Here is a 12325-nt window from a genome sequence, read left to right as displayed (position 1 = left end):
GCATGTGAGCATCCATTCCATGCCGGGCACGTCAAGCACATTCACATCCATTCCTTACAAGGGAGGCATCAGTATCTCCATTTTACAAATGAGGAAACTGAGGTTCAGTGACGTTAACTGACTTGCCCAAGATCACAGAGCCAGCGAGCAGCAAGGCTGCACTTCAGCCCCAAGTCTGGTTATTTCCAAACCTCTGCGACGAGCTGCCACCACAGCCTGAGGGTGCCAGAGACCTGCCGCTTTTTCAGCCTTTCCCAGCTCTGTGACCTTGGGCTACTTACTCCAACTCTCTGTGTCTAGATTACTTTATCAGTAAATATTGGTATCTAATGCCCAGGAATAATGGCTACCGTATGTAGGGCTCCACATCTGCCAAGCACTCTTCTAAGGGCTTCTTAGATGTTACCTATTATTATCATCCTTTTTTTGAGGCATAATACAGTTAAGCACCTTGTCCAGGGTCACCTGCTAGTAAGAAACAAAGCCAGAATTTAAATATAGGTGTTCTGGCTCCTAAACCTCTTCACTTCTCTAGCTTCTGACTGGCACGTTTCTGAGACATAATTTGCCAGGGAGTGAATTAAGGCAGGTGCTCAGCAAGTTCACGTGGAACCCAGCTGAGGAGGTGGGGCCTACGGGGCCTCCCAAGGCCCTCGTATCCTGTCAAAAGGAGGAAGGATGGAAAAGCCCTCCTGGCAGAGTTGCGGTAAGGATCAAATGAGAAAGCGTGAAGTGCCCAGGACACAGGGGCGTTACTACAGGTTGAGTTAGAATCATTCACTGCTTCCATTAGGCCAGCACTTGGAGGATCCAGTTCTCTGCCCTCCCTGTCTGCAGGAGATGGCATCCGGAAGAAATAAAATAGTCACATAAAAGAGCTTTGAAAACAAAAGCAAAGCACTAAGTCAAAATCTTGATAATTAGATGCTATCCTTCCCAGGCAAAAAATTTCCAGCTGAATTTACCCTCAGCCCCAGATCCTGGTGTTGCACAATTTAATAATCTCTTTAAATGGGCTTTTTGCCATTGCCAGAAGTTTTAATCCACTTTCCTCAGCCTTCCTTCCCGTGCTGTGAATGGCCTTAACCTCTGGGCTCTTTAGCGAGCTGGACTGGTTGTTTGTTGCTGGTCTGAGGGAGAGCGGGGAGTCAGGGGTGTCTGTGGACTATCATTTGTCACCAGGGCCTGGGGCAGAGACAGTGGAATTAAAGCAAGAGAGAGGCCAAGCACAAAGAAAACCAGCCATGCATGAAGCAGCAGAAGAGCACTTGGGACCAGGTTCTAGTCCGTCCCTTCATCTTCCTGACTACACGGCTTTGCTCTGCCTTGACATCTCTGAATCTCAACATGCTCATCTGCAAAATGGGTATAAACACCTACCTTCAGCAGGGTCCTCCTAGTATTGTCATGGAGAACAACTGAGAGCAAGCCCAGGAAAGGGCTTTCTACACCATAAGTGCCCTGGGACAAGGCCCCTTCTCCAGGGCATGTCACACAACGGAAGCCATCACAATGTGTCTAGCACCCTGGGATAACCTGGAGGGCATTTGGAGTCCCAGACAAGGCCTCTGAGGGCACAGGTGTCCAGGCCAAAGGCACCAGTACTCCAGGACCTGGAATGGTCTGGCTAGATGTCCCCAGGGCTGGGTTTGCCCAAGGAAGTACAATGAGTGGGAGATGGAGCCTGGATTGCCAGCCACATGGGATCTGAGCCCTGAGTCCACGCCTACGACCACAGGCTGGGCCAAACGCAGAGGTGGCTAAGACCAGGCGCTCAATAAGGGAGAACACAGGGGTTGGTTTGTGTCCCAGCTCCGCCTGCAACCTGCTTGTGGGACCTTGAGCGAGGTATTTAACCTGCCTTACCCAGACTAGGTTTTTTCATCTCTAAAATGAGAACTTTTAAAAATTTTTACTTATTTATTTTGGTGAGAAAATAAATGAGTAAATTAAAATTAAATAATACAGGCGAAGCACTTAGCACAGTGCTTAACAGCTGGTAAGCTCTCAGCATCAACATAATCTGCTAATAATGATCAGAACTCATTGCACTCTTAATTCATCAAACTCCAGCTCTATTACAGCTTAGACTACGAGCTGCTCGCAGGCAGGGCCAAGCCTGGCTTGTTCTCCACCCTGTGCCCAGAGCTGGGCATGCTGCCCGGCGGAGCGCACTCTCCATCAACCCTTGCCGAGCGGATCCATGTTCCGAAGGAGGCAGCGGCAGCAAAAGGGACGGGAGAGAGCCAGGGGGTGTCCCGGCAGTGAATTCAGACAGCGAGAAGGGGCAGGAAACACATAGCTGTTATTTTATTATTAAAAGGAAGAGAGATGAGGGAAAGGATTTGTTTTTGTTTTTGTTTTTTTTTCAGTTTATCAGCTGTGCTATTGGGATGAAAAAGACAGTGACGGTAACGAACCAGCGAGCAAAGGTGCAATGCAGTACAGCCTCACCCTGCCAAATATTAGAGTTTTAATACTTTACATGTCATAAGTTGGAGTTTTAGTCTCTGCTAACAAAATGGCTCAGACTTGATTATCCGGGGAACTGATTCACTGCTGAGCTATGTCACCCCTGAGCCTCTGAGTCACCGCAAGTCATAAAGGCTCTCATTACCCTGTGGCCAACTCGCCCCAGGAGGGTTAGGTTCTCTTCCTTTTTTTTTTTTTTTAAGTGCTTGTGTTCTTGGTACACTTTCTTCCTCTTTCAGACTGGACCCAAATGGCCTCAACACACTAAACAATTCAATCTGTTCCGAGAGGAAGGGGGTGTTCATTGAACTTGGGGGCTGTAGGCACAGGCAGGGAGCTGTTTCTCCACCCATGCTGAGCTCAGTGAACACGCACAGCACGGCCAGTCTGGAATCCAGTTAAGTCCTCGCCTGTCTCGGCCTCAGCTCCCTCACGGGGAAAAGGAAGACAATAATAACACCTCCTTCTTAAAAATGAAATGGGGATTAAATGAGATCGGACACACAGGTGTGGGCACAGTGTAAGAGTGTAGTCGATGGGGGTGGAAGAGTGAGTAGCTCCCATGACTCAGGCTGCCCACCCACGCCCAAAGCTCCAGAAGACCTAAGCAGCAATGCTTAAAGCGCTTTCTATGTGCTTTCATTTTGTTCATGCTAATCCTCACAGTAATGCTCCAGGGTAGGGACTGTTATCCTCTCTGCTTTACAGATGAGGCAACCAAGGTACAGTCACACACCGCAGAACGACCTTTTGGCCAACAACAGACCGCATGTACAATGGTGGTTCCGTAGATTATGACACATATTTTGACTGTACCTTTCTATGTTTAGATACGTTTGATACACAGATACTTGCCATTGTGTCACATCTGCCTACAGTACTCAGTACAGTAACAGGCCGCACAGGCTTGTAGCCTAGGAGCAACAGGCTGTCACTACACATGCTGGGTGTGCAGTAGGACGTACCAGCTAGGTTGGTGTGAGAACACTCCATGGTGTTTGCACAACGATGAAGTCACCTAGCAATGCATTTCTCAGAACATGTCCCTGTGGGAAGCAACACGTAACTGTATAGAAACGCCTGGCAACAGGGACTGAGTGAAGGCCTGGACTCTGTCACCGCTGCTGTCCTGCCGCTATCTGTGCTGTCCGATACAGTCGTCAGTAGTCACACGTGGTTATGTACATTCAAAGTAATTAAAGTCAATATTAAAATTTCAGTTTCTCAGTCACAGAGGCCACATTTCAGCAATCAGTAGCCACGTGTGGCTAGTGGCTGCCATACTGGACAGGGCAGATCTTGAATATTTCCACTTCCATAGAAAGTTCTACTGGACAGCGCTGCTCTGATTAATCTAGCACTCCGGTCCCCAACCCCCAGGGTGCGGGACATTACTGTCAGGGGCTGGGCCACAGATCTCCACCGCCTCCCCACCACTCTGTCTGTGGAATGATTGTCTTCCATGACACTGGTCCCTGGTGCCAAAAAGGTTGGGGACCACTGATCTAGCACACAGTAAGCACGCAAATAAATGATTGCCAAACGAAGTAAAAAAAAAAAAATTTGCGAAATGGTTTATATTATTTTCACAAAACTGACTAGTTTTGACAAAATGTGAACCCAGTCTAGACCTCTTTTCCAGATTCATAGCTTCACCTTTTAAAAGGACGGCTTAAAGGTCCTATGTCAGCTGTCCCTGCTTAATTTGCTAACTTTGTATTTCTTTAGTCCCCAACCCAGCCCACTAATTTTTCACTTTGCAATGTGCAAAGAGAGTGAGACTTCAAGACAAGGGGTGAGAATAAACATCTTAAGTCCAGGCACCATAAATATATCATCTTATTTGATTTTTGCAACCTTCAGAAATAGGTCTTATCTCTACCTCAAGCTGGGGAAACTGAGATTAAGAGCCATTTCTTGCTGGTAATAAGACCAAAGCCCTATGTCCAGGTCAGAGGTAGGCTGGGGCTCCCCTGCCTTCCAGCTTCTGGGCCCAGAGCCACCCTGTCCAGCCCTGCAGCCACCTGCTAGGCAACCAGGCCAGCTGGGAGGAAGGCAGTGTGATGTCCCATTTCCCAGCAGACTGTGAGGGACAATGGCCAAATGAGCCTGCCCAGTGTGCTTTTCTTATTAATGTAATCCAATCAGTCTGCTTCCTTCATATCTTTCATTATTAGTTTCTTCCTTCTGATTCCAGCTCTGGAATGAGCTCCTTCTGCCCTAGGAAACATTTGCCTCAACTAGTAAACTTCAGACTAGTCTCCCTGACTAGTACTGATCTGTTATTCCCATCGCTGCCTGGCGGCTCCCACTAGTTTCTGAGTCAAGCACAACCCTGATCAGGCCGGATTACTCCTCTGTTCACCTCACCGCAGATGCCCATGGCTCCTGGTCTTTCTGTGCTGTTCTGAAGCCTGGAATCTCTTTATTCCCATCATTTCTGTCAAATGACCATGCATCCTTTAAGCCCAAGTCAAATGACACTTTCTCCACAAAGCTTTTCACTCTTTCATCTACTCCTAAATTGCAATTTTTGTATGTCTGTTCTGGTTTGTGTCTCATTCTTATATTCTAACTAGTTGGTCTCCTAGGCCTATGTGTATGTTTCTAGTCTTGGTTCCTAGCACACTGGTATGTTAGGAGACTCCATGAAAGTAACTTATCAAATAGGGAAGGAAATGTATGGATTCCCATGAGCAATGTCACACGTATGTTCATTTACTCCTCAAATGACTCTGCAAGGTAGGAGGTATGACTAAGAACACTAAAGCCGAAGACTTTATTTGCTCGTGAGCAATTAGGAAGTAAGGATGGCCATGGGGATTCTAATCCAGGCATCTCTGGCCCCAAGCCCAGGGCCTTTGCAGCTTGATGCCCAATAAGCAGTTAGCTGATAAGGCTGAAGGTGCCAGATGTGCCACAGCTACGTCCGAGTGAGAACTTTGCTCAGACTCACACACCTGTTCACCGAACAGCCGTTCAACAGAAATTGCACAGTGGGTAAGGTGGCCACCGCCATATCATGGCATTCTAAGTATGTGCATCATAGACCACTGGAAGTTTCACATATGAATTTGCAACATAAAAACTGGCAGCTTAGGCTGGGCATGGTGGCTCACACCTGTAATCCCAGCACTCTGGAAGGCCAAGGTGGGAGGATCACTTGAGCGCAGGAGTTCAAGACCAGCCTGAGCAAGAGCAAGACCCCACCTCTACAAAACCTAGAAAAAGTTAACTGGGCATCGTGGCACGCACTTGTAGTCCCAGCTACTCGAGAGGCTGAGGCTGGAGAATAGCTTGAGCCTAGGGGTTTGAGTTTGCAGTGAGCTGGGATGGTACCACTGCATTCTAGCCCGGGCAACAGAGCAAGACAAAAAAAAAAAAAAAACAATCTGGCAGCTTCACATTTTCCTTGCCAAGAACAAGAATGAAAAAAATCTAAGCCACCAATTCACCTCTGTGTGGCAGATGCTGGGAACTGGTTGTGCTCAGTATTCAGGAATGTGTGGAGTGGCTCTTTGCTCATCCAGAAACACCTGAGAGAATACCGAGTGGAATTCTGCCTGAAAGAAGAGACTGGCTGACTTCCCACTGTCCCCTTCAGGACTAAGGATCAGTGACTCAGTCACACCAAGATGTCTCCAATCTCCTGCCAGCTTTTTGCTTCCAGGCTCAACATTTAAAATGTATATTCAACATCAATGGTGTGCTAGGTGTTGCAGAGGACATAAAAATTCCATGTCTTCTTGACAGGGCCACATTCTAGGGGGATGAAAAAACTCATCAGTAATCAGAAAAGAAACCTATGGCAGACAAACACCCACTGCCCTGGGCTGAAGGCGTGTAGGTAAGATACCTTGTGAAGGAGGAGAGGAGAAACAAAACATGAGACACGTTAATTAATTTTTAAAAGGCAACTGTGGCTTTCTAAATGACTGAGAGCCCGCAGAATGTGCCTTTGGGGAGTGTACCTGTGAGAGTTCCCGTGCTTCAGTGGGGTGGGGCCGCTTGCCTTAGGCAGTGAGTCTCCAAGCCCTGCTCTTCCGGAAGTGATGGGAATGACTCAGTAGATTAAACACTTTTGCCCTCCTGAGTATGTTGTGAATACAGTGCAGCGGTTTTATGGGAGGACCCACATGGCATGATTGTCGGTTTGAACTGGTAGGAACCTTCTTATGAGTCCTGTGGAGCCCACCAGGTGAACCAAGGCTCTCTGTGGGCAACTCACCAGGTGCCTTGACAGACCACAGTGGATGAGACCCATGACATCCTTCTCCCATCATACTGCCCCATTCTTAAATGGAATCTCATAGCTTTTGCACCTACTTAAAAGACTCTCTAAAAAATAACTTTGGTGTTAATGTCCCCAACTGAAAAAAAAAAAGGAAAAAACCAACTGTAACATTTCAAATGACAAAGTAGTTCTTGCTAAAAATAGTCAGGCAAGTCTCTATGGGATACATCACAACCGTTAGGGATCTCTACGATTTACCTCCTTTCAGATCAGCCATTAAAGCCCCATTTTTCAGAACAAAAAAGTGGGTTCTCATACAAGTTAACCGGTTTGCTCAAGACCACAAAGTTTGATACGCTAACTGGAGACGGGCCCCAGAAATACCCATGACTGTGACAATTATTTCACGGTCATCTGAACAGTAGCAGCCATTCCATCAGGAAAAGATTTGCAGAAGACTGGAAATGAGAGAAAATTCTGGCTGACGGGACAGACCATACCATAAGAACTAGATAGAGAGAACCGCTATGGTGGCAACAACCGCGTTCTCTAGGAGATGGATGTTTCATTTGAATGTAATGTCGCCACATTGTAAAGGCACAACAATAAAAAAGTATGCAAAAAATTTTTCTCACAATCAACCATTTCAAGAGATTTGACACAGAAGCAAGGGATGGGTCAAAGGGAAAACAAAAATCTATGGCAATATCCAGGAAAACTGTCTTTGAAAGGAAAGAAAAGGAAACACACAAACACATGCACCCATGCGCACACAAAGATGGAAAGGTTTTGCCATCACCAGTATTGTAAACCACTGGGATAGACTGAAAGCAAGAAAAATGCTGTATTCATCGTTACATCCCCCTAGCACCTAAGGCAATGCATTTCATATCTTCACAAAGATACAGTGCTACAAGGACATCCACCGCAGTATTGTTGCTAATAGGCAGTGGTTGTGACAAGTTATGTGTCTATAGCAAAAGGCTGAGAAGTATTCAAATCTAATTGTTCAGAGTGGTGACCCTGAGGTAGTAAAAATGGGAGAAAGAGTAGGAGGGCTATGGGGAAAATTTTCACTGTTTAGCTGTATAATCCCTTCCAGATTGTTTTATTTTTATATGTATTAGTTTTTAGTAAAAAATGATAATTTTAAAATATTATATTACTTAAATTAAAATTTTTTTGTAAACCTGTTATATTTGGGGGAATCATAAGGTCTCAGAGTTGAGAGAGGGTCTCAGAGGTCTGTATGATCTAATCTCGGCTAGATTCAGCTCCACCGCCTGGCACTCAGGGCAGAGTGGCCACATCTGGCTCACAGGCACTCTGGCCTTCAGAGTCAGAGCTGGCTCGTGGAACCTGGTGCACCCCAAGGATGTGAAAAATCAAATAAGCTTTGTGGCTTTTGTAATCTACTCCAACAGGGCTAAATATCAACAACAACCATGCAACAGGGGCTACGGTAACCCCCAAATCCTCCTAGTTGATACCTACTCCTGGGTCATTTGACCGTCAGCCTCAGAAGGGGTTCGAACACAAAAGACTGAGGTCAACTCTAAATCAGTTGGTTGTCAGAACAGCACATTCCCAACTCCAGTTTGGCTACTGTCTAACAGGACCTCCCAGTGTCATACCAGCATCACCATTCACACATCCCTCGCTTGGTCATTCTTCCTACCATTGTACAGTTCGAGAAGAGCTGCTTATGCTTTGACCTTGCTGTTTTATGTACCCAAGAGGCAAATTGTTTACACATTTCCGTTAACACAGGGATTTTTCTTCCGTGCTTCCTTGATCTCCTGTTAGGGCTTTGTACATCTTACCACATTCTACCTGACACCACACCATGAAGTGCATTTGATTTTGATCCATGTTCCCTCTGAGGGACATTATCATGGTACCCTCAGTCCTGTCAGAACGTAATATTACTTAATTTTACACAGAACTCCAAATCGGTGGGCACACCTGGAAAAGGTTTGCCATCACCAGTGTTGTAAATCACTGGGATAGATTGAAAGCAAGAAAAATGCCGTCTTCATCACTCTATCCCCCTAGCACCTAAGGCAATGCATTTCACATCTTGCCAAGAGCAGATATTCAATACCTGGAACTAGAAAATTATAGAATCTTAAAGCCAGAAGGAACCTAAAGGAGACCAGTTTCCATCATCCATAACTGAGAAATTTGAGACCCAGGTGGTTAAATCTGGGTTAGCCAAGGTCTTCAGATACTGTGTTCACATCAGCTAGAGCACAAATGTTCCTATTCTGTGTTCAATGTTCCTTCTTCCATCAAGTTGCTGGTTGGATGCATGAATGAATGAATGAATGACTTAACCACTCAGTTTGTATAACTGAAGCAGACTAGAAAAGAAACTGAAGTTAAGTAATCTAGTAAACGCAATTGTTTGGATGGACTATATTTGCCAATTTAAATTTTCCACTTCCAATTGATTATTTGCATCCATAGCCTTAGACATATTTTAGTCATTTAAAATTTTTGATCAGTGCATCCACACTCCAGATAACAAGTCAGATTTCAATATGGTGTAAACTCCAATTCCTTTATAATCCATATGACTTGCCTCAAATAATGACATCACCAGATTAATCCCAATATATTTTGATGTGTCTTTGCATGTCAATGTTGAAGACAAAAACTCTTCATGTTATATCCCTATTATGTAACTTCTTCAAGAAAAAAAAGATTAAAAAACCTAGCACACATAAATTATTAATAACTCTGACCTAACATGACCCCATGATATTCACTAGTCAGATTTTCAAATGACATTATCCTTTAAGAATCTAACTTTTGCCCTCCAGATCTTTTTTAAAAAACTAAATAACCATTTGGTAGCTTTGAGTTTCATTTCTTTCTTTCCTTTTCTTGCTCATCCACAGAGAGGGAGCTTTGAGAAGAGAAATAGGGAGGAAAAAATGGGCAGAAGAAAGGAGAAAGTTATTAGATTACTGAGGAACCAGCAAGGAGAAGCAGTCAGGCTCCTGGAGGAAGTGAGAAATATACCGAGGCGTGGTCAGGAAACATGTGCCTGTCAAGGCTCCCACCCTCTCTGCCATTCCTCCTGCTGAGAAGTGAGCTGGCAATCGTATCACCGACCATGGACAAACACAAAATGAATACAGCCCCTACACTCGGATTTAGCCACACCACTCCAGCCAAAACTGAACTCCCTACCACAGAGTGGGCCATCACGTGGAGCACTCCTGTCCCCTCCCCTGCAATCACAATCAAATGCCATAGAAAAATAACTGTTTGACATTACCATGAGCCTTTTAACAATGATCTAACCTAAAAACCCTCCTCACCCATTTTGCAGAAAAGAAAACTGAGACCCCAGAGAAATGAAGTCACTCACCCAGGGTCATTCAGCAAGACAGAACTAGATCTACAAAATTCAGACTTGCTGTTTAGACCTCAGTCCTCTATGAGCAATTTAAAAGCTACAGAACATACAAAAAACACACCAACTGCCTTGACATGAAGAACAATTACAAAATGGCACAAGAGAACATGAAAACAAACTCGTTCAAAATATTGACCTCACCCTGCCTCCCAGAAGCCCAGTGACAATAAAAGCAGCATCAGGCTGTTCAATGGAGTAATGGTGCCTCGAACAATCTCATTGCTCTTTTTCCTACTTTACCCATTTCTCACAGGCAGAGAAAAATATGCACGTAAGACTACTGAATCTCTTACTTTGAGCGGATACAGACCTTTCTGATGCCCGAAATTTAAAGATTTCCTCCAAGGGCTTACAGAAGTCACATTATTAGAACTCAAATATCAGGTCATTCAATGCATCCCAAGCCCCGGGGAAAATTCATTGCTTTCCGCAGAAATCGGTCCTCTCCTCTGACTGGCGCAGGTAACAAGGGAAGCAGGAGACACCTGGCTCTACCAGCTGCCTACACGCAGACTTTTAAAGAACCTGACCCCAGAAACTAACATTCCAAAACAGGGCTCCAGAGAAAGAAGAAAACTTTTCCTTACCCTTAAAAATAACAGAAACAATAGGATCCGGTTTTCCAAATTTCGTTTTAGGGATGTTACTGGCAGATTCCACGATCACTCGCAGCATGGCTCTTAATTGGCAGAAAGCAAGTTTCAGCAAACAGCAAACGAACTTAAGCTGCAGCTCCGGGCCGCACCGCCCTTGGAGGGAATTCCTCTCCCAGCGAAGGGAGGATTCCTCCCAGCGAAGAGGGAAGGGGGAAAAGGCAAAAATGGGTGGAACTCTGACGGATTATTTACTGAAGGCTGCGTGTAAACTGACACCCCAACCCCAGGAGTCTACGCAGTGCCACAGGCACCGACTTATGAATTTGGGAAATGTGGAAGTGAAAAGGACATAAACCTCAACCAAAAATTAAGTTTGTGCAACAAATGAAACTAAAATGAATTTGGAGCTCAGGCACGTGGGCAGGTCAGGAAACTACTAAAATGTTGCTGCCTTTTAGAAATAATTCGTGAAATCGGATTAATTCTCCGCCACCTCTTTCATTCCTTTCTGAGTTTCATGGAGTTTTTAAACTTTCGTCGGTTTTTTTCCCATTTTAGTTTTGCCATTTGTACTCACGCTGTTGAACGCGTTCACCCAGCAATCCATAGATTCAACTTTTGAAAATCAGTTAAAAGGCGCCCCCTAGTGTATGGAAAAGGAATAACTGAGTTTATTTCATGTTAACCCAATGTGGGCACGGAAATAAAAATTCACAAAATTGTTGTATTGAGGGCTGATCCCATAGAATTTCTTTAAAAATTCTTCAGAGGTGAGAGCTGGGCTCCTAAGTTTTCCTAAACTATCGAAAGCTTCCAACAGTCTTCGGTGAAAATGGAGAAGCCCCTTGCCACTGTTTCTGGACCTACCGCTGCCCAAAGCATCTTCCCGTCCCCGAGAATGCATTAGGCAGTGAAGCCCTGTGGTTAAGATCCCAAGAGGCGACCTGGGCTTAGTCAGCCAGACGTGAGTGTGAGTCCTTGCTTCACCACTTTGAGCTACATCACCTTGGCAACTTTCTTAACTCCTCTCTTCCTCAGTTTCCTCATCTGTAAAATGGAGATAAAGCTGTGATAAATTAAAGGTCTTTATGGGGCTTGGCACAAAGCACATACACACCAGAAGTTCGTGCTTACTCCTGATTTCCTAGCATTGTGTTAATGCAAGTTGGCTTAAAATCAGCATCTCTTTGTGTTTCAGAAGAAAAGGCTAAAACTTAGGGTGAAGAAACAAAGAGTTTCTTTTTGCTTCAGAACATACAACCAAGAAGACCCATCTGTAAACAGATACTTCAAGTGCATTGAAAAAGGATAGTTTGAGCTACAAGAATGTCTGTGAGTTTCTCCAAGACTTACATAAAGGAAAGAACCTAGTATTCAATGCTATACACGTTATTGTATTTAGTGGACACAGAGTTTTAGTAGAATATAGACAACGTTACCTTTATTTGGCTGCTTTTTATTTTTCGTTTTTACTGTGAAGTATATTTACAGAAAAATGCATACAACATAAATGTAGAAGTTTGACAAACATCCGCATCAAGACTGAGGGTGTTACCAGCACTCCAGAAGCCCGGGGGATGTCCCTTGTATCATATC

The 12325-nt window shown here is 44.7% G+C and overlaps 1 protein-coding gene across 4 annotated transcripts in view; it reads right to left on the bottom strand.

Annotated features, from left to right (window-relative positions):
* MYOF (myoferlin) overlaps nucleotides 1–11023 on the bottom strand; it is a 142396-nt gene extending 131373 nt beyond the window's left edge. For all 4 annotated transcript variants that reach the window (XM_045567794.1, XM_045567796.1, XM_045567795.1 and 1 more), the window contains exon 1: nucleotides 10721–11023. In XM_045567794.1, coding sequence (XP_045423750.1) covers nucleotides 10721–10808 — 88 coding nt within the window. In that variant the 5' untranslated portion in view covers nucleotides 10809–11023. The remainder of the gene's footprint in view (nucleotides 1–10720) is intronic.
* Between the last annotated feature and the right edge of the window lie 1302 nt (nucleotides 11024–12325).

This window comes from Lemur catta, chromosome 14, assembly GCF_020740605.2.
Source record: "Lemur catta isolate mLemCat1 chromosome 14, mLemCat1.pri, whole genome shotgun sequence".
NCBI lineage: Eukaryota > Metazoa > Chordata > Mammalia > Primates > Lemuridae > Lemur > Lemur catta.
Note: the sequence above shows the minus strand (reverse complement) of the source record. Positions and strands in the feature narration are given on the sequence as shown.